Genomic DNA, 27,089 nt, shown 5'->3' with positions numbered 1-27,089 from the left:
TGGGCCAGTCTAGCCAAATTGGTAAGCTCCAAGGTTGGTCAAAGACCCTGTCTTAAATGAGAACGTGGAGATCAGCTGACCTCTGGCCTCCACAGGCTCACACCCGTACACACGCACAGTTGGGAAAGAATACTGGAAGAGCCTTTTGAGGCCCAGGACATATTAGCTAGGTTCAGCTTAATGCCAATATCAGAGATTTTATTATGAGAAATATAAACTTAGTGGTTTTAGAATTAGATTAAATCTTTATCCCCTTATGCAACAGCGAACAAGGCCTTATGGGAGAGAGTTATGGCAGGCAGGGTAAGAATTCAGCTTCCCTACTGTGTGAGCCTGGTAATCTCCCAGCTTCTCCCCTCCCCACGGGGATCTTTGTTAGAGTGCAGAGGATGAGAGCTGGTCAGACCTGGGTTCCAGACACTATCACCACCAGCCTGAGTGGACTAAGTTGGGGACGAGGCTCTCTCTGTCCCTCTTCACCATCTCTGTCAAGTGGGATGGCAAAACCTACCACCTTCTAGGTAGTAAAGAGCGCAAGAGAAGCAATTAACACAGTGACCCAGACGCAGTGGACACCTCAACAACAGTCATGATGATGTGATGTCTTAATATCACATGATTTTTCTATTCCTGTTAGGTTTAAGTAAAAGCAGAAATTTAGTGTTTAACTCGAGCAAATCAAGCCCTAACATTAGCTGAAAGTAAGTACTAGATTTTCTAGTGAGACACAAATGTAACCTGTAAGATCATTAGGAAGCTTCATGAACAAGAAAGCTCTAAGGTTGGGGAGTAAGGACAGGTGCGCTGAGGACATCCCCAGGACCAGAGGAGCCATGGGACTTCTCAAAAATCTACCCGTTTGAGGACAGTTCTCTTTCTAATCTGCTTCACAGAGAAGACAAGACAGAACCCTTGGGTGGGAAAAGGATGTATTTTAAATTTCATTGTTTAACACTTCTTCAGAAAACAAATTCCCTTTAGTCATGCAGGTCACATACACGCTGCATGCCACTTCTGTGCCTGCATGTCTACACGCACTTACCTAACTGCACATCCGTCGTGAAGCGCAGTCTGTGAATCATGCTGACTTTGAATGACTTGTAATGGTGGCTGCTAAGCATATCCTGTACTGTAGCGATGTCAATTTGTGAGTCCTCCTCGAAAACTCCGTCTGCCCTTGAACCTGGGGAGGAAAAGAACACTTTAACACATAAAGATACATGAGGCTTGGCGAATGGTGTCTGCTTAAAATGCTTTGGGATAAATTAAAATAATACGGCTATTTAATTTGGAGGGGAAAAGGCTGAGCGATGACTTAATAATGCCATTCCAGTAAACAGAGAATGCTATCGTATTAATCATCCAACAGTTAATTCCACAAACACTGCCTATGCCAAGACGGGCCCTCGGCTGGGCAGTGGGGAGACGGGCGTGAGCAGGGATCAAGAGTGTGGTGTTCATCAAAGTCCTCGAAGCTCCTTGAAGAACCCCGACCCTTCCACATCCCTACCCTGTTTGTTCAGTAACTCCCTGCCGTGCTCCACAGCGTCCCCTGCCTCAGGCAGAGGCCTTGGGACTGCTGAGCTGCCTCTGTGATCTGGCCACTCACTCAGTCACTCACGCACTCACTCATTCATACACTCACACACACACACTCACTCACACACACATTTACTCACTCATTCATATACTCACACTCATTCACACTCACTCATTCACTCACCCATTCACTCACTCATTCACACACTAATACATTCACTCACTCATGCACTCATGCACTCACAAACTCACACACTCATTCATACACACTCACTCACACATTTACTCACTCATTCATAAACTCACTTCATTATTATTATTATTCATATTCACACACTCACTCATTCACACTCACTCATTCACTCACACATTCACTCACTCACTCATTTACTCACACTCATTCACTCACACTCATTCATACACTCACACATTCACTCACTCATTCACTCACACACTCATTCACTCACACTCATTCATACACTCACATACTCAATTACTCACACTTATTCATACACTCACACATTCAGTCACTCATTCACTCACACACTCATTCACACACCCATTCACTCACTCATACACTCATTTACACACACATTCGCTCACACACTCATTCACCTACTCGTACACTTACCCACTTGCTCACATACACCGTGTAACATGACGTGACAAACAGGAAGACTGGTGCCCTACAACTCTCCCAGGCCTCTTGAACGAAGCCCTTCCTACAGCCAGCAGCTAAAGCAGGGCAGCTTATGAACTGGCTGAAGAGTTTTCCCATCTCTCATCAGTCCTCCCAAACTCTGCAGACTGCTTACACCAGGCAAAGGCAAACACTTCTCAGGTGCAATTGCTGGGCCTTGTTCACGGTCCAGTCTACTACTTCAGCCCTACCCAGAACAGCCAAAATCTTCCTCTTTCCCAGGCTAGCTCAGACTTCACCTCTTTAATAAAACCTGTTTTGGTGGCTCTGACATGCATGTACAGTAGCTGGTATGTACTGGACCCAGAGCTGGACAGACCTAGTTCAACTCCCACCTCTGCCTTTAATTTGCTGTGTGATCTTAGACAAGTAACTACCTCTGTGAACTCACCCTTGATATTCACAGAACATAAAAATTCATGTAAAGAATCTATCTAATACATACAATGGTTAACAAAGAGTAGCCACGGGGCTGATACCCAGCCTTGTCCTAGCCTTGTTTAATGGTTGCCCTGTTGTAATGTGGAAGTTTCACGAAGGTAAATCAAGTTTCTTATTCACTTTTATGCATTCTCCTGAGACTAGCATACACAACTGGTATGCTCACATTAAACTTGCTAAATAAATAATGGCCAGTCTGCTACCCAGACCAGCCATGATGTCAAGTACTTTACTCATGTCAAGCCTCATGACAACATGGAGGGTTCTGGAATTTCCCATCTTAAATTGATGAGAAGCGAAGTCATACCCTAAGGCCACACACACTAGTTACAGGCAAACCACAGGGAACTTCAGGAATTCCTTCAGATGGAGTTGCTGGGAGAGAAAGCACTAGCTTTGGGTATCACAGTATAAACTGCTGTTCTGCAGCCTGACAACTTCATGTTTTCCTTTGCCTATAGGCTGACCTTTAAAGAAGTCACTTTCCTTTTCTTTCACACTGAACTCAGTTATTAGGAGCTGTATATTCTGCTCCTGAACACTACGGCTATTCATGGATGATGCAGCACCTGTGATAAGGCGGTCCTGCTGGGAAGGATGTGCTACACCTGGGGCATAGTCCTGTCTTCGCGCACATTACACATGCTCAGAGCGCCCTGTTTCCTGTCTCACTCCCTACTAGACTCCTTCCCCACCCCTTCTCAAATGCTGGCTCAAATGAGGCTCCAGGAAGGGGGATTTCCCCTGACTCTAAGCTCACAAATCTAGTACTGCTCCTGACATTGCATCCATATCTTCCACTGAACAGTGACCAGTGAGTCACTACCTGTCTCTGCCTCTAGACTGTAAGCCACAGGAGGGCAGTCAGTGATGGCTGTGCTCACCCTGCAGTTAGTCTTAGGCACTGTGCAGAGAAAGCAGGAACCCAGTGTAAGTGCAGGGTGGGCACCAGGGGCTGTGTTCAGAGAGGCTGTGACTTATCCAGCATCTTACTGCAGGACAAACTGAGTGACATGCCATCTCTGCAAGAGCCATCTGTTGACTGTTTTCATTCTTTGAAGCACTGGTGATTTAGGACAGGTGACGGTCTTCAATGTTTCCTGGGTAACATGATATCAGAACAAGGGCTGGGGGAAAGTTTAGCACAGCCACTTTCTCCAAACTACATTTTAACAGAAACGTTAAGTGCCAAATGCATTTATTTCTATCATAGGACATTTTGTACACACCATTATGAAGAAAGCAGTCCTGATTTCTAAAATACCAAAGTCCACCTTTGCCATCCTTGCTGAGAAGGACTCATTAGACAGAGCTGAATTAGACCGAGTTTAGCTCTGAGTTCCAAAGCTTTTGAAACTTTAACTAATTGGTCTTTCCTAAACATTGCAGGTATTTGATTTAGAAAGAGTAATAGCTCATTACACTAAAATGCCAATTACTAAAACAAAACAAAACAACAAAACCCCACACTTAAGATTTTTACATTTTATGTTGCATTAAAACCAATTTAAAAATTACTATAATGTGACATACAATTTTTTTTTTACTGAGCAATTTCAATGCCAGCTGCTAATGAAGCAACTTAGCTGTAAATGATAATTCAGATGCTTTTAGATAAAGTGGTGCATAAATACAGCTAGAAATTGATTTAGCTTCTTGCAGAAGCTGCTGAAGAATGACACATTCTGTTTAATACACCAGCTAATGTGTCCTAAAAGCTCAAACAAGTGCCAGTTTTCATGGCTAACTTTACTGTGGGAGATTAATGAAAACTTTATATTTTGCTGAAATGTTAATAATGGGCAGATGAAGCAATAGGACTTCAGTCAAGGTCTAAAGCTATAGAATAACCAGCAAAGCTTGTCAATTTCCTTCTATTAATTCTGTCCAAGACTTTCATAGCTGGAGCTGGTTCAACACTAATGCTTCACACACTGACCTTCTGCTCTCTGCCAGGGAAAATCCACATCACATAGAGGGTTTCAGTTTCCTGATGGTTGAGTGAGCTCTCAGCCTTGCCCCGCTGAATCTTAAGATCAGGAAGGCAGAGCATCAACAGATGCCCTCCAGTGCTGGCTGCTCAGTCCTGCATCCCTTCCAGGTAGGCCACTTACTGAATGGGACAGCAACTCCAAAGTTCACTGCCAGTTTTCAAGTGGGCCCAGAGAGGCACTGAGTGCAGGGCTTATCTGTGCATGCACGTGTCTCGCCCTCTTGTCAGGAGTGCAGAATGCGAGAAGGTACTGGCAGAAAAGGATTTTGATCCTTGGGGCTCATGACCAAATTATAGAACATAAAGCTACAGGACAAGCAGACGAGCCCAATGAATGGCGTCTGCAATAGGCACCCCACCTCACGACAGATATCTGAGGCAAAGCATTGAATTAGCAGTGTGTTTGGGGACCAGAAAAATGGGTTGGTCTGTAAACCTTCTATGTCTGGACCCTGGAGAAGGGGGAACCCAAACATGCATGCAAGACACTTGGTGTTGTGCCATTTGCATATGGAAATCATAGCCGTATTATCAACTTCACATTTCAACCTTATTTCTGTTCAAGATGACATTTTATCTTCTCAAAGTGAAAAGAAGAGAGAACCAGAATGTCTTAAAAACAAATACACAGATCCCCTCCCCAAACCATTAATTTATTCGAGATATAACCCTTTGGTATTTTGTTAAATTAGCAATTAAAAAGGTCACAAGCAATTAAATAAGACAAAAGCCACACTGTGTTCATCTACATTAAAGCTGAACTGGATCTTCTCATGAATGACAAGATAAATTGTAATGGTGCCTTCAAAGACTTCACAGTGTACTCTGTCAAAGTCGTGAGTGGTAATGTCTCTATGTGCTGTGCATTACCATAATGTATTGTGTCAAAACGCTCGGGTTGCAGGAACTCAAGGCTGAAAGTGATAGATCACATTCTGGGGGTGGGGCTTAGCGTTGATTGGAGCACCAGAGCACAAACGGACTAACAAGAAGGCTCTGAGAGGGTGCAACTCAGAAGGGCCTGGGGACAACAGAGAATCTTAGAGGAAGCAATCTAATTCTCTGGAGTAAAACCAGGAGGACTTGGTTTTAGGGGAAGAAAGGCCAAACAGGCTGGAGTGAGAAACACAAAGGAAAGAAGAGGAGTTAATAAAGGGAGCCAGGTCCAAGGCAACTTTATCTCTACAGTAAAAAAGAGAGTCAGTGCTGGGAGACTGACCACGGGTAGAAAGGTAGATGTAGATTAACATCTGGGTTTACAAACTGGGACAGGACCGTCTGGCTCTGGAGTCCTTGTGTTCCTTTTTTTTTTGACCCTCACTCTGGATTTAGAATGACTAGGACAGGACGGTCTGGGTCTGGAGTCCTGTGTTCCTTTGCTGTGTTTCATTCGCTTTCTCTTCTCCTGGTACTAAAAGCAGTTCCTACACTCCCACGCCGCATGCCCACCCCTGTGACCCCAGGACAAGAGAATGTGGACTAGAATAGTGAATTCAAAACAGAGATCCACAAGTGTAGGTAGGCCTGGGCCAGTGGTGGGCACATCTACCTCCAAGCTCCCTCTAGGCCCTACGGTCCTCTGCTGTTTTCACAGTAACAGTAAAACATCTTTTGCCTTTTCCGCTCATTCCCTTACAAGTGCACGGTATAATAAAGAACTCTCATTCCACGTTGCAATTAACCTTTAGAAAACTATCACTTGAATTTTGATATAAATGAAAATTAATACCAACAATTATCTGAAAAGGGTACAGAAAGTCTCTCCTCTGTTTCAACAATGTATCTGTGTTAGGACAAATTGTCTTCCTATACTACAACCCAAACAATGTAGTGCAACAAACCGAGTACAGAGCAGATATGAAGATCTAAGATATCCTATTGACCAGACAAGAATGTGCAAGAGTGTGCAACAGGGCTGGGCCGCAGCTCAGGTGGCAGATCATCTGCCTGGTGTGTGCAAGGCCCTGGGCCCAGCAAGACAGCTCAGCATGCACACACCAGGCACGGATGTGCACACCTGTAACCCTAGCATGTGGGAGGTCATCCTCAGTACAAAAAGACTCCAAGGTCAGCCTGGCTACCAGACAGCCTGCCTCAGAGCTGGGGAGGAACACAGAGCTACTCTTTGCATTAACATTTCAAAGAAAATCTAGTATTGTTTCTTTCACAAAAGCGTTTATGCTCACAGATGTACTGTTTTTAATGACTTAATAAACACAGCTTCTTGTCTATATTTTAGGTATAGACAATAAATAACTTTTGTAGTCTTCAATACATTTTTATTAGTCAGATGGTACACACATCTGCAATGTCTCAGATTCAGTCCCCAGCACCAAAAAGGAAGGGAAATGATTTGTTTTGTCATTGTGTATTGTTTTGATTTGGGAACTTTTGTTTCCGGATTTATTTATTTATTTATTGACAAGGTGTGTCTATGTGTCTTAGGCTGGCCTGGAACTCTCAATCCTCCTGCTTCAGCACTTTTTTGGTGCTGGATGGTAATTGAACCTGAGGTCCTAACTGAGCTAAGCATCTGATCCAATACCAAGCTTCAGCCCCAGCTACCCTCAGTAACTTTCAAGCATGTAAAGGGGTTGTAACACAAGCAGTACAAGAACTGCTGACTTGGTGGGTGGGTAGTAGGCCCTTCCTGTCCTTGGTGCCTGGACACAGAAGTGGACTCAGACCTGTGTGCTTGTGTATAACCTGACAACTAACTCAGCTAAAATCTTCTATATACATTCCAGGGGTAAGTTTGCTCTCAGCACTGAGAACCATGGCTAACTATAATTCCCCATTTCAAAAAGTCTTTCACACAGGTGATTTTATAGGTACTAAGGGGAACATTTAGAGGCATAAGGCTTTTTTTTTTTTTTTTTTTTTAAACAAGTAGGTACTAGTCATTAAGTCAAAGCTCAGATGGACTCAGATGTTTGCTATTAGCAGGTTTCTGTATCCATAGAGCAAGTAACACAGTTCACCCTTTGGCTCAGTGGGTCTCAGACTGAGCCTAAAGGCCTAGTCTAGTGCAAGTTAAGGCAACTCCACTCTCCTGCAACAAGCCTAGAACCTAACCAGAAGGTAAGCGTCCTCTCCCATACCTTTGCCTTTCAATTTCTTATGACAAATCCTGATGACCTGTTTCCTCCAGCCCAAAATAAACAGCACAAGGCAGATGCTGGGCTGCACAGGGACTGAGCAGGCAGGGTTCTCAGATGATGAGAAAGGGTAGGAATTCTGAGCAAACAATGAACTGTGCAGAAGGGTGAGTGGGTGTTCAGAAGAGTAAGGGCTTGCCTTTGGCTGGAGAAGTGGGGGAGAAGAATGGGGGGAGTGTAAAGGTAGAGAGCCTGGCACACAGAAAAACATGGCTGTGCAAGGAGCTAACTGGGAAAGGGAAAACAAACCTCGGTCCCCTCGATTATACCCCAAAGTCTTGCAATCCTTTCTACTCCCCAGCCACTCCTGCTTTACCCTAAGTTGGACTCTGCTCAGGTTGTGCCCTGTAGCCAGGGTATCCTTTCTTCTTCAAAATGTCTATGCTTCAAAGTCTAGTTCAATAGAACCTTCCTTGTCTCTCTTAAAACCTGCAGTGATCAGGGGAAGGCTCTCATTGTGGCTCTGTCACACAAACACCCGTGGTCTCCTTGTGCACAGGCACTCCTGCAGGCTGGCCATTTCCACACTATGTGGTACACTGTATGGCACTCAGTAAATATTCAACAAAAGCTGCCAGTAGAGGTAGAGGTTGCATGGGCAACCATAAACTGTGATCTGAGAAGTTCTGTGGTTAGAAGAATGAAGGCTTAGACCTCACCCCGTGAGTTCACCTGGGTCTACTGAACTCTCCAGGCCATGCAGACCCTTCAACAGAGGGGTGCACAGAGGACAGGGGTCTAGCCCGGCAGTTATTCAGTGTGTGTACATACATACTGTAGTAGATGCTCTATGTTCAGCACTATGGACATGTGGTCTCCTTTCATTTCCCAAAGTCCTTTTAGGTCAGATGATATCCTCCTCCAACAGATGAGAAAAATGAGGCTCAATGTGTCTTCAGGTTCTATGGTCCTGCATCTGTGAAAGCTGAGCCAGAACCTGAATGGCCTGTGTAACCACTGTATGACTTCCTGTGGGTAAAGGCATTCCTTCAATGGGCTGGAGCTGGACAACTCCACAGGCCGTAACTGTACTGAGGAAACAGATTACAAACATGCCTGCCCTGCTGGAACAAAGGAAACAGGAGCAAGACTTAAATGTCTCTCTTCCAGGCAGACTCAGTGCTGGACGCCTGAGTGAGTCATGGAGAAAACTCTTCCTTAGTGCTCTGCATCCATCACTTTTTTCCAGAAGCCATTTAAGTCCCCAAAGTCCCATAAGCCCAAAGCTTCCCCTCTATTAAACACTTCCCTTCAGCTGCTAGTCATTTTCGCTGGTCTCTAAAAGCGATCAATAGGTGATATACTATAACACACACAGACCCCTCTACCGTACTCTCTTTAAAGCCACCAGGATCACACAGTAGGATATAGGATATGCTACAATCTGAGTAGGGATCCTTGCTGTCACAGTGTTTAATTGATTGAACCCCTGGAGCCAGAGGCAGCGTGCTGGAGGACTTCCCACGTAGAGATGTCAGCTCTCCCTCAATAAATCAAGGTAATCTTGCTTTATGAGGTGGTCAGAAAGAAGCAGGTTTAGGTTTGCAGAATTGCTGATGAGAAGAGATGACAGAAGGGGCCCTGCCTAGCCCTCGGCTCACCCTGCTCTCATGCTCAGGCCAGGGTGATCCTCCCAGTGCCAAGCGCACTCTCCTGTCTTGAGAGGCTTCAGAGGGGCAGTGTCTAGCTTACAGCAGTCTCTTAGTATTGTTTGACTCATTTTTCACTTTCCCCAAAGAAGCCTATTCCTCTAGAAAGACACTCAAAAGCTGCCTTTGTAAATAAACACACTGACTCTTCACGTGAGCCCACCAAGTAGCAAAAGCACATGCCACTCCATCTTCATTTGTATGGACTTTTGACTGGGGGAACAGAGGTGAATGACTTCCTTGAGTTCCCGAGAAGAAGAGCAAACCATGCAGACAGAAGAGCAAAACCATGCAGGACAGAGCCCTTTCCCATTCCATTGAGGAGAGGCTTCAACCTAAGGGGCAGCTGATGAAGAGCATAACACTTTATCCAAACACCTTGCTGGAGGGACCAGAGCTGAGCCACGATGGGCAGGACCACACCTTAACTAGACTGCGTTCCTCTTGCCCTCCACTTAAACCCAAGTCTCTCTCAGCACCTGAAAGCAGACTTGGGCGCTGCTGAGTGCTTTATTTGTTCCTCCTCCTGCTGTGGCCACACTGGGTAAAACCTCTTTCTCTGCCTTTCACCCTCCCGTGTCTCTCTAGTATATCACGACTGGTCTTTGGTTGCCCACTCTTCAACCCCATAAGCTATCGTGGATCATAACCGAGATCCAATGTGTCTTGGCTGCTCTTCTGTGTCAACCTGACACACGCTAGGGTTATCAGAGAGAAGGGGGCCTCCCTTGAGGAAATGCCTCCATGAGATCCAGTAGTAATTAGTGACCAAGGAGGGAGGGCCCAGCCCATTGTGAGTGATGCCATGCAGGAGCAAGCCAGGGGAAGCAAGCCAGAGAGCAGCACCCCTCCATGGCCTCTGCATCAGCTCCAGGTTCCTGCCCTGTGTGAGTTCCAGTTCTGACTTCCTTTGGTGATGAACAGCAATGTGGAAGTATAAGCTGAATAAACCCAACTTACTTCTTGGTCATGGTGTTTCACTGCAGCAATAGAAACCCTGACTAAGACACAATGTTAACCTATAAAGAACAAATGAACAAATACCCATTCAATGTGAACACAACTGCCCTTGAGAGCTGGAGTATGACCATTTTCAGGGTGGGACACAGGGCTCATGATAGGTTTGCTTGCAACTTTGGCTGGCAAAACTCCCATCCCTCCATCCTCCAAGGTGTTTTTGCTTCTGCTCAGGACACAAGGACAATAATGGGGTTTTCTTGGGTGCGAACACTAGACAGTTTACACGGCAGAACTCCTAGGGACTAGGAAAATCTGACCAACACTGAGGCAGCTCTCTCCCTGTCTCTGGAATCAAGAAGTAGAACACATCACTGGAGGAAACCCACCTCCCATCCAGCCACTGCAGGAACGGCACCTGATGCATTACCAAAACCATTACTGGGGGCAGCGGGGCATATTCTGGGGCCAGGAGCCGAGCGGAAGAGAGCGAGGCTCTGTGCCCTCACTTAGAGCCCAGACAGGGTTTGTGGCTCGTCAAACATGTTTCCTTTCTGCTCTAATGTACCAGTGTATCGCTTAATGAAAGTTCTTAATTGTAATTCAATTAATTACATACACAGAGTCCCCAATTACATTTTCCAATAAGACATTGGCTGTGGTACAGGTCTAAATGCACTTAACCAATTTTAATATATTAAGACCAATTTCCCTTGAATACTAATTACTACCTAATGATAAAATGAAAGGGGGGGGGTTTCAGAAAGGGGGAGAGAGAAAAAGTCAATTCATGTGGAAGTTCTTAGCCCATATAGCACAATGGAAGCTTTCATTACTCAAAAAGTTCCCAGGGACAGGGCACAGGTTTGCTTCCTATCAAGGTCAGCACAGCTTTTAGCCCCGGGGTCCACTCCTCCTTTGCCTAAGGGACTGTGGAAGTGCTCAGAGGGTACTAGGAGGGCTCTGAGACAGGGCGGTTGGTAATGGCCAACCCTCAGAGGGTGCACTGTGGTTCACTATGAGCTTTCAATGCATTGTGTCATTTGCTTCCACGGCTGACACCTCACAACAGCCCTACATGGTGGGATCACCATGACATTCATCCCATTCGCCCAGGTGACAAAGCGGGGCCAAACTCTTTACCTTTTCTCCTACACACAACCCAGGACCAACAGCAAGAGGTGGACACAGGAACCGTGTGATAACACTTCCATTTCATTTACATTCTGCTCGTGTGCAAGGGGCTGTTATGCAACGGCAAGTAGAAAATTCCTTACAGAGAATACCTACCCCCAAGCCAGACAAGCAACTGCCTTTCAGCAATAAGTCACCCTGAAATATGGACCACGGGTGCCACACGTCACTGCTCCTTGTAAACAGAACTTATTTGCATGATCACATTTTCCTTTGTATTTGATGAGTACCGCTGTGGTCTAATGAAAGAGCTTTAAAGCCCTTCGTTCAACTCACATGATAGAAACTGGTGAGATTAATAATTTGAAACAGAAGAAAGCAATGCCTCCATGAGCAGAGAGAAACCACCAGGGAGTCTCCAGGCCAGGCAGAGAGCAAACAGGAGGAGGAGTGGGCCTGCTGAGAATAAGCAACACAAAGGGGTATGAAAAACATCAAAGAATGCCAACAGCTTTCCTTCAGTTTTCTTTTTCTTTCTAATTCACTGGTGATAGGAGGTTGAATGAAATCTAACCCTGGAGAAACCTGCTCTAGTAAAGACACCTTTCCTTGGGTGCAGAGTGAGGGACTTTAGGGGAATGAGAGACAGGGCATTCATGTCCGGTCACTGTCCATGGTGATAGGGCTGCAGTCTAGCTTGCAACAGACAAATCCACTAAGTATAGTCAAAGAGGAGGAGGTAGAGGGACTCTGAGTCCAGGATGTGACAGCCAGGGTCCCAGCAGGCTTAGAAGAGTTGCTCTCCTGGGTCTTTAGGGGGGCAACTAAGTGAGGCCTCACTGGTCCTGCAGCTCATCCGTTCCACCACATTCTACCTGTGTTTATCCATCCATTGCGTGACCTACAGGAAGTTAAGTTCAGGAAGCTACAGAATGAAGGAAGGCTGTAAGTGGTGTGCACATCTCTCTGATGGACGTCCAACTGATGGCACCCAGGCCTCTCTCCACAGTACCTTCTATTAGGGAAGTAGAGGAATGAGGCTTGGCTTTTTGGTAGAGTTAATGGGGGAAGACACAGTCGGTTTACCAGGCTTCTCATTAGTATTCATAAAACATCAACAAATCACTTTTTGTGATTTTGAGGCCCTCTCAGAGCCTCAGTTTCCTCCTCCTTGAGCACACTTGCCTAAAAGGCTACAAGTGTGATTCTGTCTCATTCCATCTCCACAAAACACCTGCACAGGAAACTGAGTCCAGGAGAGTTGTCATTCATGTCTGAGGCAGTGAGCACTTCACCTAGGGTCAACCTGGCTCTAGTGACAACCCATAAAGCACAGTGCTCAGCTATTATGATAGCAGCCTAGGGAGTGATAACAACACAGTGCTTGGCAGTTTCTAGGAAGTCCCGAAAGCCACGTTAATCTTGAGCATATTTTGGCTCCAATGAGGAGGAATTCCAGAGTTCCTATCTCAAAGCTATCAATGAAGATGCTCCTTTCTTTTAAGGCCCTTGATGAGAATTAGATTTGATGGGTGTGAAAGGTCACCCAGAGCATTTGGCAGAAGAGAAAACTGGGGCTCAGTTTGGTGGCAGGACTTATCCAGAAGCTTGAACAAGAATGGGAATCTTCTGCTACCACCTCCATGGAATGTACGCGCTGCTTCCTTCTGGTCTGCTTCCAGCTTCGAGCAGACAGTTGGCTGAAGGATGTGGTAGATTATCAGACAAGGATCCAAACTGGAAAGCTCAAGGACTCTGGCTCATCACAGTCTTATCTAGGCCGGGTTCCAAGCACAAATGTGAGCTCTCAGTCCTAAGGCAGAAACTTGTCACATCAGTTCATTTGCAAGTTTCTCTCTCACAGAGTACAAAGGCAATCGGCCATAACCATTCTCAGGATCGGAAATTCAGGTTATCTTAGAGTGAGTGGGCTTTGGGATCAGAATGCTGACTTCAAGTTTTGGTGCTCTGTGGTTTCTAGCTGGCTAACTTTGGGAAAGTCTCCTCACAATGAGAATGTCTGTAGGAGAGTTTGGAAAACATCAAGAAGCACTTGGAAAATGTTCGGTGCAAGATTCTGTAACAGTAGGCTTCAATAAATGACTTTAAAACACTGTGGGGTGTCACTACTTTAAAAATGTCATGAGCCGCCGGGCAGTGTTGGTGCACGCCTTTAATCCTAACACTTCGGAGGCAGAGGCAGGCGGATTTCTGAGTTCAAGGCCAGCCTGGTCTACAGAGTGAGTTCCAGGACAGCCAGGACTATACAGAGAAAGCCTGTCTCGAAAAACCAAAAACCAAGAGCCAACCAACCAAACAAAACAAAACAAAACAAAACAAAACAAAACAAAACAAAAATGTCATGAGCCACTCCTCTGAAGACAAACTGAAAGGCTGTATATCATGGCTGTTCCAATCCAGTGACACTAGTTATAAACTGAACCTCACTGTGGTACAGCAGGAAGCTTTCTTTTGGTCCTCCATTACAGGTCACTCCCTCTACTCCCCATCTTGGCAAAGGCTCTGATAGCTCCCAGGTTCCAGACCGCCACACCTGTGCCCCTCTGCTTTACCAGCCACAGATGGCTGCACTACCATTATTTCTGAAAGCCAACACTCCTTGATGATAAGTATGTAGCAGGTACTATCCTAGGAGCCTTAGATGAGAACACAATGACTCCTGCTGAGAGCAACAGGGAGCCAGCTAAAGTGCTCACAGTTCCAGTGAAACGCTGGTGCTCTCAGAGTAGTAAATGGTGTGCACAGGAAGCCATGGACCCAACAGCACAGTCTCCAAGTCTGTTGTAATGCATGAACTTGGCTCCCTTTGAACATGGTTCTAAAGGTTAAGTGTGTGCCAGGCCTGACCAAGCATACCAAAACAGTGAAAACCAAACCAAACCAAACCAAACCAAACCAAACCAAACCAAACCAAACCAAACCAAACCAAACCAAACCAAACCAAACCAAACCAAACCAACAAACACATTTCTGAAATACTGTGTTGCTCTAAGTTCTTAGTAGATGGCTAGCAGAGAAGAAAAATATATGGTTCTTAGTTGGGATCTCTAGTTTTTACAACATTTTTCTATGAAAAAAAATTGCTTTTCATAATTTGCTTCTATTTTATACAACTAAGTCAAATAGTCCATCAAATTCTTCTGACTGCTTCCGGGCTCTATCATTTGCAAACACCCGTGGGTTTTTTTCTTATTTCTAGTAGTTTTGACTCAGAACACCAGAACTGGAACACATGACTAAGCCTTGGGGAGAGTGGTCCTGGGCTCAAGAAAGCTGCACAGTGGAGACCCATGGTTTTGCTTGGTCACGGAACAAGAGCTAGAGTGGAGATGCCAAGGTCACTCACTAATCCTCACACCTTCTTTTCCCTTATTAATACAAGAAACCTGGGCCTCATCTGAAAAGCAAGAGCTATCTGAATCATAATAAGCTTTGGGGTAAGAGTGGAGTTAAGGAATATAGGAATTTATACACAGAGACTGTCAATCAGTGCAGAGTAAGCTACAGCTATCACTAAGGCGATAGAACAGCGGTGAGGGAAGTTACCATTTGTGTTTTTTTTTGTAAGGAGGAATACAAACAAGAGCGTGTGTACTTGAATATGCACATAGATACTCATTTGCATATGGATGTGCACAGACCATCCCTGGAGAGGCCCTGTTATCTCTGCGAAGAGAAAGAATGGGAGAAGTGAAGCTTAATCCTTACACTTCAGTACAAGTACGATCATATGATCGTATCTGCTGTGTCACAGTGCACTCCTGACATCTCTTCCCTTTGCTGTTCCACCAAACTTGCTAAGCACAACCTACTTTTTAAAATAAGTGTAAAGACTTTATTTACTTGTGTGTGTATTTGGGTGCACAAACAGGTGTGTGCAGGTGCACTAAGAGGCCAGAGGCTCGTGTTACAGGCTGCTGGGAGGTTGCAGGCCCTCTGTAAGAGTAACAAGTACTCTTATCTATTAAGGCATCTCTCCAGTCCCTAAACACAACTTTTAATGGCAGAAATGACAGATAGATAGATGGATAGATAGATAGATAGATAGATAGATAGATAGATAGACAGACAGACAAATAATTGCAGAATATTTGCTCACATTGTGAACTCCAAGATTGTGTTATTACTGAAAAAGCCTTGCTGTGGTGTGGCTCTGCCCTAGCACACACCTTTAATGCAGGAGCTAAATGAAGTCAACAATAGGTCAAGCGGCAGATAGATAGATAGATAAAATTCTGTACCTACTTTTCTCCCTCTTCTTTTACCATTATGCAGCAAATTACATGGTCTAGGTGTAATTAACATTAAACCAATTCTGCACTCTGGAGTAAACCCAACTTGGCAGTGGAGTGTGACTCTAATAAAATGTTGGTATGCTAGTCTGTTATGTTAACAATTTGTTTGGAATTTTGGCTCTCTTGTTCTAAGATTGGTCTGAAAGGTTTCTGTCTTGCGTGGTGGTCATTACCAACGTTCTGCTTGCCTCATTTCTTTCATAAGCTCCAGGGCAGTCTCTCTGAAATGGCAGGTGTGAGTGGGCTTGTGTATTCTCAAGTGCCCCATCACTGCTCGCTTGAGTTCTCTCTCTGTAAGGTTTCCAATCACTAATTAACTTTAAAATCCATCAGAACATCCACTTTGCCTTTTGTGCTAATTATGTTCACTTTTTCCAGGATTTTCTTCTTTTCATCTACGTTTTCAGAATTTTCACAGTGGAACTTTTCAGAGTAATCCTGTATGGGCTGGGAATGGCTTTAGTGGGCAAAGTGCCAGCTGTGCAAGCATAAGATTCAGAGACACAGGAATCCCTGGGCCTTGATGACCAGGCAGTCCAGCCCCTGAGCTCAGGTTCAGTGAGACCTTGCTTTAAAAGATGAGGGAGGCCGGGCAGTGGTGGCACACGCCTTTAATCCCAGCACTTGGGAGACAGGCAGGCGGATTTCTGAGTTCGAGGCCAGCCTGGTCTACAGAGTGAGGTCCAGGACAGCCAGGGCTACACAGAGAAACCCTGTCTCGAAAAACCAAAACAACAAACAAACAAACAAACAAACAAGATGAGGGAGAGTGGTGGGGTGAAGCACTAGCTTCCCATGCCTCTCTATGGGCAAGGGAATTTACATACACAGACACACGCACGGCTCCTGCTATATGTTTAAGGGCGGTAGGATCTGTTGTGTGTCTCCTTTTCATGCCTGGTACTACTGATGCTTCTCTGATATTTTTCTTTCTTAACTTTGATCCATTTAGAAAGAAGTTTCCTGACGTTGAGTCCTTTTGGAGGCTTCTAGCTCAACACTTCCTGATCTCTGCTGTCTCCTTTTAGTCTCTTATGCTTTTTTTTGTTTGTTTCTGTTTTTCTATTTTGTTTTAAAGCTGAATGCTCAGTTCATGGCTTTTCCTTTGTACCGCATCTATCCGAGGGCCAAAACACTCCTGCACGCTGCTGGAGCTGTCCACGAGCTGAACATACAGCATTGCTGTTATGCCATCAAAATGTTTTCTAATTTCTACTACTATTGTTTTCCTACCCACAGCCTCCGAAGCTTATGCCTCAGTTTCCAAATGGATACAGATTTTTCTTTCCCTTTTCTTGATTTCTAGGCTAATTTTATTGTGGTCAGTAAGCATATCAAGAAACTGCATAAATCCCCAATGCAGAGATAGGCAGAAATAACACTGTGAAAACCAGCAATATATACAAATCTTTGCTGCATTTTAGGTCTTTTCTCAAGGTAGATTCCCCAAAGTGGAAATTTTGTGTAGAACATTCTTAGTCCTTTTGATCTATCCAATTATTGTCTATACTAGACTCCACTGCTGTCACCAGTGTCTAAGGCAACAATACCTCAGGTAAGGGTGTTCTCCCCACTGATGAGGTTTTATTTATTTTTTGCTGAGATATGGTCTTATGTACCTTAGGATGGCCTTGGACTCACATAGCTGTCGGTGACCTTGAACTCCCGCCTCTCCTGCCCCAGCCTTCGATGTGCTGAGAACAGCTGCACAATACCATGCCCAGACTGGGAGGAATATTTCTGAGATACATACTTTATTTGATATGAGAATATCAGATTTTGCATAGAAATAATTGTATATTAGACTCTTGATAGGAACACACATTTATAAATATTTACTACTTGCTTAAAGTGTTTTTAGGCTACTTAGGCACTACTAATTTTTAATTTTACATGTTTTTGCATAGGATTCTTATAACCAGCTGCAGATGGTAAGGCCATCAACCTTTAATTTTAAGAATTTGTTTTGAATGCCAAAAATGCATTTCCTCTTCTTGGTAAATGTGTGCATTTACCTCCAGAAGAGGTGGCCAAGGGCTCTGGTCTGAGTTAAGAGGCAGTGCAGGACTAAAGATCTTTTATTCAGTCACTCACCCAGTCTGTTTTCCCTGAGCCCCTAGAGGGTGCAGTCTTTAGCAGACCGTTGAGTTAACGAGGAAGCGGTATGGGTCAGGCATGCTCCTGCAGCTGTGCAGTCCAATGGGGAGGCAGACATTAGCCAGTTACTGAGCAAAATAAATAACAGAAATAATGCCATAAAGAAAAACCAGAACACTCTATGGTAGCATTCTGGTGCTCAGGTGAGAAAGGAACCAGGTTTGGCTGGCAGGGTTATCTCTGCAGATGTTACTTTAAACTGAGACAAGAAAGAGGGAAGAACACTTCAGGCAGAAGGAGCAGCTCTGGATCATGACTGGCCGTGGGCCGTTTATCCCCTCCTATTCAGCATCTAGCAGAGAGAACCTTAGAACTCAGAAACTCTGGAGACAAGAAGGCATTCAGTTCTCACAGTGGCACTTGCAGTAACTGGGACGCCTTCTGCCGAGAACAGTCAAGTGGTTAGATTTCTCTAAAACATGATGTTAAGCAGTTGACACTGAGCAGGCCTGTTGCTGTATATACAAAAGAGCCTTTGCTTGAGAAAGGGCCTCTTGTTTCTAAGCAGTTTCCAGAGTTGTTCCAAAATTGGAAGATGTAGTTCAAGAGCAAAATATTAATCACACAGTGCTAAACAGGATGCAGACTACAAAATAGCACAGAATCTATCATTCTGCTTTGGGACACACTTCTAGCACCAAAGGCTGTGGTCTGCCTTGGAAAACAGTCACTTTTCGTCTGTGTAGGGAAGCCAGACCAGCAAATACTCTCAAACACGTTACACCTAAGCATGTTTGCAACAGACAAAGCAGCACAGAGCGAGGCAGCCAACGTACTGTTCTCGCGAACCAGGCAGAACTCCCAGGCGTTCTGGCTCTCCAGCGTGCTCTCCAGGTCCACAGCGATGTTAGGCTCGCTCTGCTTCTCCAGGCGGTACTGAGGGCCTGGAAGATCAAAGGGGCAGGAGGAGGGGGGATGTCTGAAATGGTGAATGTAACACTCAGAAATTACCACACACTGGGGAAAGCCAAAGGAAAACAGTAATGTCTGTCCCAAGGGTGTAGCTATCCAAGATGGCAGAAACTGGCTTTTCTCACCCTGTTCTTAGTCAGCTCTTCCCATACCAGGTGAGATATTTGCTGGAGAGATGGCTCAGTGGTTAAGAGCACTGGCTGCTCTTCCAGAGGTCCTGAGTTCAATTCCCAGCAACCACATAGTAGCTCACAGCCATCTGTAATGGGATCTGATACCTTCTTCTGGTGTGTCTGAAGACAGCAACAGTGTACTCGCATATATAAAATAAATTATGTCTGAGCCAGAATGAACTGGAGGCAAATGTGATTGCCTTATTCTTGATATGAAGCAGGCTACCTTCCTCTCTGGACCTCTTTCCTAATATGAATAGTGGGATGACAAGATGACATGGATAAAACACTCAGAAGGCAGAGGCTGGCAGATCTCTGTGAGTTTGAGGCCAGCCTGGTCTACACAGTGAGTTCTAGGACACCTGGGCTATGTAGTGAGACCCTGTCTCAAACAAACAAACAAACAAACAGCCCACCACCCACCCTACTGACTTAGGAATCACCAGCTCCACAGGAGGCAATGCTGCCAAGGTACGTATGCATAATCATAACAGCACACTAATCAATTACAATCAGGAGGTATGTGTAGAACTCTATGATAGTTCAAAGTCAAAGAAATAAAAACCATGAAAGTTACAGAGTGAATCTCATGCTCTGGGTTTGGTAATGGAAAGATAGCAGCTATCAGTTAGTTGTTCACACTTTTACTCAGACTTGGTGGAAACACTAGAGGCATGGTTTCAGTATTTTAGTATCTAAGAAGTCTACTACCCATCCCATGCACCTAAGTGTTATGGCAGATCTAAGAAGACAGCAGAACATTTTATACATTTATTCATTATTTCTTTGTCAACCTAGATAGCAATGGTGTTCTCAGAAAACACTCAATGGGTCAAAAGGTCAGATACAGACTGTCCCTCTGTATACTCATAGTTACTGAACAGGTGAGAGGCACAGAAGACTCTCATCCCCCTGACTCTGAATGATGTGTTTGGTCAGGTAGGAGGAAGAGGTGTTGAGAAAGCTGAGGATAGCAGCACCGAGGTGCAGGGGCCCCAGAAGAATCTAAGCCTCTATTCCTCACACCTCCAGAGACACAGTATGTCAGGGGCATGCATCTACTTCTATGACTTTAGAGTAGAGTCTAGGTAAAAAGGTTAACCATAACATTAGCCCTCCTTATCTATGCTGCATTCAACCACTGCAGACTGAAAACACTTGGGGAAAGTTGTCTACAGTACAATGCCTATTTCCTATCATTCCTCATTGTCTGTGCAGCAACCACCCCCACACATAGTGTCTGCACTGTGCCAGTCTGTGGGAAGAGCATGGCATGCAAACACTACACCACTTGTAAAAGGGGCCTGAGCACCTGTAGATTCGGGTGCCCATGGAGGTCCTGGATGCAATCCCTCAGCCAGGATTCTAATATCTGATAACTTATGATACACTCAAATTCTGAGAACAACTTAGATTTGATATCAGAGAGCCTACTAAATAGATACTGTGGACTACTGCTGAGACATTACAGCATACTACTTAAAAAACCTGAGGCACAGTTTTCATAGGATAATTACAGTTGTAAAAAAATTTTCCTTTGTGTTTTCCTGTATTTTTCAAATTTTCATATAATAAAGGCTATTTTTATAATTTAAAATGTTGCATATACCTAAGATGTTTCCAATTTCTTACTATGTCTTTTTTCCCCCCCAATACCACAAAGTGTGGAACTTGGAAGAGCCTTTCACATACAATAATTTAATTGAATCAGATCTGAAGTTTTATCCTAAGTCACCTTGTACCGTGGCACCAGCACTCTGAGGGTTCCCGGGGTGTTGGGCTTCTCAAGCTGGCAGCTGGCCTGCATGTCTGTCTCCACTTTCCTGGCCACTGGGAACCAAGGCCTGGCTGCCACAGAGAAAATTTCAGGTTGCTTTTTTTTTTTTTTTTTTTTTTTTAAATTTCCAGTCTCTGCAGTTTCCTGGGAAGCAGAGATCAGGGAAGTCAGGGGTGCTAAGGGCCCCTTATTCTAAAACCAACTCCCTGCACTCTGATATGCCATTTGTTCAGGTCTTTCTATTAAAAATAGCATGTATCTTCAAGTGACTTTTAGGACTTTCTCTTGTTTCTACGACTAGCCCATCATGTGTCAAGCACTCCCATTCTGCTCCCACTGGACCCTGCAAGACAGCCTCAGCAGTCCATTTCACAGACAGGACCCCAGGAAGAAACCTGCCCAAGATCCCAAGGTAAGAAGTACAAAGAGGGGAATAAGGCCCAAGATCTTTTTGGGCTTTTGGATTTATCACTCTGGACCTTTGAGCCTTTCCTCCTCCTGCAATCTATAAATTACTGGGACATTACAGAGGCCACAGCTTATATCATAAATATAGATTTTTGAAGATTTGTAGATTTATCTGGTTCAGAATCACTTAACTTGTGGTTTATATAGATTCAAAATGAAAATGATCTAAAATAATTTATTTTAATGAACTTGACCAACACCCCGAGCTATGGCTGTGCTCTGGTCCATGGTGATACAGGTCCCAACAAAGAGCAGATCTCTTCATCTTTCTATCCAAAAATATCTTTCCTTCTTTATTACAAAAACCCAAACCAAACCAAACCAAACCAAAACTCTGTGCTGTGTGATGACGTATGCATCAGGCAGCCAGTGTGTGAAACCCGGAGGACAGTGGAGGGGCCGCCTTTCTTCTTCCATCACGTGGGTGGGTCCTTTATCTGCGAGGGGGTGGGGGGGGCACCTCGCCCACACCCACCTTTCTTAAGAACTTTCCTATCACTCTCCATTTGTTGGGAAGTGAAGTCTACTCTGGGTTGCTGTCTGCTCTGTGTGCCCTACTGTTCCCTAGGAAACACAAGCTGCAAACCGTCTCTGAGCCTGGTGAGAGGCTGAGGGTCTTGGCTTTGGGGAAGGGAAGGTTCTTTTGCTGAAGATGTGACTCAAAGACCTAAATCACCAGGAGATTAGATAAGAGATCGTGTAGAGGGAGACTTTCCCACACAATCCAGAAAAAAAAAAAAAAAAAAAAAAAAAAAACCCTCATCAATAGCTTCCATGCAACGAGAGCATGCTTGACCCAAGTGAGAGGTAAAACAGCTCATGCTGGGCTCAGTTACCTAGCTGAGTCATTTAGTTCATGATGTTGCCAACTTACTGAACCTCCAGTCTGTTTCTTCTTTTGTAGTATGAGGACAACAGCACCAACCTCAGAGGGCTGTCTGAGGAGTTCACATGCCAAGAGCTGTATATGTTGTCTGACAGGATGACTGTCCCCCATTGGCTCATGTATGTGAACACGTGGTCCCCAGCTAGTGGTTCTGTTCCAGAAAGCCATCTAACCTTCAGGGTGTGGAACCTTCCTGCAGGAAGTACGTCACTAGGGAAGGGCTCTGAGAATTTATAGCCTTATCCCATTTCCGGTTCCTTCTCTGTTTCCTGTGTGCCACTGAGATGTGATCTTTCAGCTTCCTGCTTCTGCTGCCATGCTTTCCCTGACACTATAAACGCTTGCCCTTAGGAACCAGGAGCCAAAATACACTTCCTTCTTTAACCTGTTTCTGTCATGGTGTTCTATCGAAGCTGGGGTGAAGGGTGGTAACTCCAATCACCCACCATCACTCGAAGGACTTCTTTGCCCCAAGGACTGAGTAGCCTTTCCTACAGATGGCTTCACTTATGCTTCAGAAACCTTGAGAAGTAAAGAGCAAACACCATTTAAGAGATCAGCTGGGACTAAGAGCTGACAATGTGCTTCCTGGCCCTCGGGGAGCGGTGGCTAGGCCCTGTGTGCTGAGGCCCAGGCCCGTGTTCTCTATGCCATGATAACCCACTGAACCCTTAGCAAACAATACTCCAGATCAGCACGACCTTCACCCACTCTGCCAGACTACATCTCCATTAACTTTGTGTCTGACTTCTAGAGAGCTGGAAGAAAAGAACATCAACTAGAAAGCCATTTAAAAACGGTAAGCTGTGAGGTCAGTTTCTATGAACGTGCTTTTGCCAAAGACAGGGTTTCAGGAAACAGAAGAACACATTGAACAGCACACGGCTCTCAAGGCAGTGTCCGACCTTTGCAAAAAAAGGTTTTAAAATGTCACAGTTTTGCTTGAAGCTACATGCCCTCTGGTGCATAGCAAAGGGGAACACAAAGAGAAGGTTCTGGGAAGCAGTCACTTTACAGTGACAAGAACCTGGCTGGGCATTCTTATGGTGTATTTATTGTAGCAACGCCACAGCACAGAATAGTCTGGGAGCAAAATACTGCTCTGGCACTTTGAGAAAATTCTAAGCTGCAATACATAGGCACGGTTTTATAAACCCAAGGCAAAACATCCCAGCATATAAGTTTCAAAGAAAATCTGTACAATCTGGCAGCTGGGAATACATGTTCACTGTGGCTTCCTTGAACTCTGACTCTGAAACATGAAGGGTTTCAGCACATGGCTCCATAACAGCTGAGACTCAGCTGGAACTGACATCCAATGGGAAGCAAGTGCCTAGTCCAGTGTGAAGATGGGGAAGCCATCCTGTGGCCCATCAGTTTGTGCCTGTTTTCTGAAGGTCTTGGGGCTATGGAATGTGGGACTTCCCCAAAGTACCTGGTTGCTTTTGTATCATCACAAAGCTTGGCAAAACCCTGTCACTGGCATCTACCTTATCTCTTTTCCCGTTGTCCATCAGAACGTAGCACTCAGGGTGGAGCCTGACTACTGTGATCAGGACACCTTGCCACTCATCCAGCCTATATTCTCCTTTTCCTTTCACACAGTGGACTGATCCAAGGGAGGGAAAGAATTGTCAAGGCTCATGCTTACATATTCATGTCAACTATTTCCCAGTCACCACCTTAAAGAGTTTCTTGTAGTCAAAAAAAAGCTAAGAATTAGCTAAGAGGCAAGGCTGGGCCTTGAGGGAGGACTAGAAGGCTAGTATTTGTACTTCAGAACAAGAAGTACTGTCAGCTGTGCATTCTGGTACACTACTTAATTATCTGTAAAATGGGTCCAACAGAACTTTGCTCAGAAGTCTGCTGTGAGGATGAAGTGAGACAAAGACTCCCTAGGCAAAGTACTCAGGCGATAGAGCTATTATTAGCAATGCTGAACAAAAACTGTGGTCAAGGGAGCAGCAGATCCCTAGGCACGGGGCACAACAGACGAACACATCACAGGTGGACACATGGAGACTAAGAATGCTGGTTCCAATGTAGCTGTCTCTCATGGCAGACCACATTTGCGGGAAGGAGAGGCCATAGAATTCTTTTTAAAAACCTTGCTTTGACACTATAGACAGCATTTACGATTAGAGACTTGCTCAGTAGCTGGGATTCCTAGTTTCCTGGCCTCTGGGTTTGAAAACGAGTCAATGTCAGAACTCATACAACAAGCCATGACAGCACAGAAATCAAAGGCCATGTGTGGAGACCATCCATGGCCATCTAACATCCTCTGAGCATCAACGATGTGCCATACTCGGGGGCAAGATGTGTAACCAACAGCCCAGCCCAGCCTGCAGGGAGCCTGGGGAGGCTGAGAACTGCAGCAGCTCAATTCCATAATAAGGGCTGCTCTTACCAAAGACAAGGTGGTGTGGGATCAGAAGTGAGGTCAACTCAGGTCATTGCTCTTCCCTGTAGGGAGAACATCTGATCTGGGCCTCCTGGGAGGACTAAGAAGCCTGGGGTAAGGTTGACGAAGCAGACTCCTCTGGAGTCCTGAAGAACCTGCGTAGACTCTAGGAAATCCAACTTGAAAGAAGCCATGACAGCTTGGGGACACATGCAGAGCTGTCGTAGACCACTGGTCAAAATCTGGAGTTTTCTTCATAGCAACAGACACTACTAGGACAGTGTGGGGGGGACACAGCCATCTATTTGGGGAGATTCCCCTGGTGACACTAGACATGGGCTGGAAGAGGCCGGTGGAGGAAGACCACCATGCAAACCTATCTGCTCAGCTCAATCCCACAGCTAAAGCTGTCGCTGACAAGCCGATAGAATAATCTACATTGGAGTACAGACACAGCACCAGCCACCCCAAAGCTCTTCCTCTGGGGGGGCAGCTCTCATCCTTCACTTAACTACATTCAAGTGATGACCACTGTAGCTTATGCCACTCCGACGCTCAGACTAGAAAATGTGGACTTTAGATGATAAAATAAGAACAAGCTGACATGGCAATGAGGTCACACTTTTGCCTCTTCTGAGCCAATACACAATTTGCTCTTGGTGAAACAGCCCAATATAATCAAATTAAACACAATTCCTATTACAAAAGAAGAAAGGCCAGAGCTGTTCCAATCATCCAATTCTCCTGCCTAGTTAAACTGCAGAACCTTCAGGAAAGGTTTTGAAAGCACGACCCATCAGTTCTAATTTTTAAAACTTATCCTTTCAGTCAAGACTAGAAAAAGGCCCATTCCAACTTTTATCTTCCTACAAAGTGCTGTTATCTTGGCCTGGTGTCAGGGGCTCTAGCTCTCTTTCTGCTGACAAGCAGAGACGAGAAAGATAAGATTGGAAACGAATCTCACTTCTCTGAGTAAATAAATAATCAATACTCATCTAAATGTAAATGAGAAGGTAGCCCCCTCTGATAACGGCGCTCTTATCAGAGAGCCAATTTTCTTCAGACATTTGGCCTCAACCAAATCACCATCATTCAGCCCTAGCCTAATGGCAAAAAATCGTAACTAAATTGAACCGATCACCAGAGATCAACTAAGTTCTGCCCTGGCCACTTCAGGTTCAAATGTTTGGGAATGCAATTTTGCCCCCATTAACTTTCAACAGCAATGAAGAGCCGACTGGTCAAGGGGGCAGCCTGTGTGAGAAACAAACCCCAGCTGGGGGCTGTCCAGGGGGCGAAGGGGAGTGGGTACATGCATAAACACCACTGCTGGAAAGACCACACCCCAAGTCTGTGACAGGAAGGCCAATCCTGCAGGTGGGCAGAGCACTCTTTCCTCATCTAAGGCCTGCCTCAAACTCAGAAGACATTTAATTTGCCTGATGAGCACACGAGTTAAAGCTTATTAAAGATGGAAATAAAGAAAGGGAGATATGAAAAAGTGACTATAGCTAAAAACAACACAAGGATTCAGATGATCAATTTCCTCCAACTCATTTGTCTCAGGCTTACATCTGGCCCAGCAGCGCCACACTGACCTGATTTTACTGAAAGAAGACGCCGTCTACAAGACAAATCACTTTCAACCACTGCACTGGGGTTTCCATTTCTTTGCTGCAAGACTCAATTCACTGCTGATGAGAGTATTGGGGAAATTATGACCATTATTGATAGGACAGCAAAACCACTTTTACACAGTAGTGTTCTAGTCGACAGAAAGCTTGTGCTCAACCATTAATGAAAGTGTCAGCTAGAATCAGAAATTAAAGACAAAGGCTGGCAAATGTCTAATTTTTAGAGCACATCCAGGACACAAACTCTAGTCTTTCATTCTTTGGAGAGGAACAGAACCTAACCAAGGAAGAGGGGTGGCCTGTTTTGCCCACAAATGCTGCTCTTTTGGCTGCCCTGGAGTCTAGGAGCACAGGCTCTTGAGGGTCTTTATCAGCTACTTCTGTGTGCTGTTTCCCAGCCTCTGTGAGCTTCTAACTCCTGACGGTGGAGGTGGAAGGAGCCTGGCATTAAAATGTGGGTTTCAAATCTGGCTCCCGTCTGACACCGAGGAAGCAAGATGGTTTAGAGCAGCAAGCAATAATCTAAGATATACGTAACACAGTGCCTGCCACAAACTAGGGTGTCATAAATGTTAACACACTGCTGGACAAATCTGACAAAATTATCAACCTGTTGTTTTTGAGAACAACTATCACTTCATCCCCAGGCCTAACAATGGCCATGGCCAACACCTGAGGGGTTCTGGTATCTTAGACAACACTACAAGGCGAGGCCCTGCTATCATCTTTGCAGCAGAGAGGGAAAGTCAACTACGGATTGTCCAGTCAGCCTGTGGTGAGGTCAGGCTCAG

At 45.0% G+C, this 27,089-nt stretch overlaps 1 protein-coding gene across 11 annotated transcripts in view; it reads right to left on the bottom strand.

The window, feature by feature from the left end:
• The window catches only part of Mapkap1 (MAPK associated protein 1), a 206,516-nt gene that overhangs the window by 42,682 nt on the left and 136,745 nt on the right, over positions 1 to 27,089 (bottom strand). For 9 of the 11 annotated variants that reach the window (XM_076928551.1, XM_034494897.2, XM_034494902.3 and 6 more), the window contains 2 exons: positions 18,821 to 18,928; positions 1,043 to 1,183 (listed from right to left, as the gene is read on the bottom strand). In XM_076928551.1, coding sequence (XP_076784666.1) covers positions 1,043 to 1,183; positions 18,821 to 18,928 — 249 coding nt within the window. The remainder of the gene's footprint in view (positions 1 to 1,042; positions 1,184 to 18,820; positions 18,929 to 27,089) is intronic. The other 2 variants (XM_076928557.1, XM_076928552.1) reach the window with 1 other exon arrangement.

Source organism: Arvicanthis niloticus, chromosome 2 (genome assembly GCF_011762505.2).
Source record: "Arvicanthis niloticus isolate mArvNil1 chromosome 2, mArvNil1.pat.X, whole genome shotgun sequence".
NCBI lineage: Eukaryota > Metazoa > Chordata > Mammalia > Rodentia > Muridae > Arvicanthis > Arvicanthis niloticus.
The sequence above is the reverse complement of the archived record's forward strand: the minus strand, read 5'-3'. Positions and strand labels throughout refer to the sequence as shown.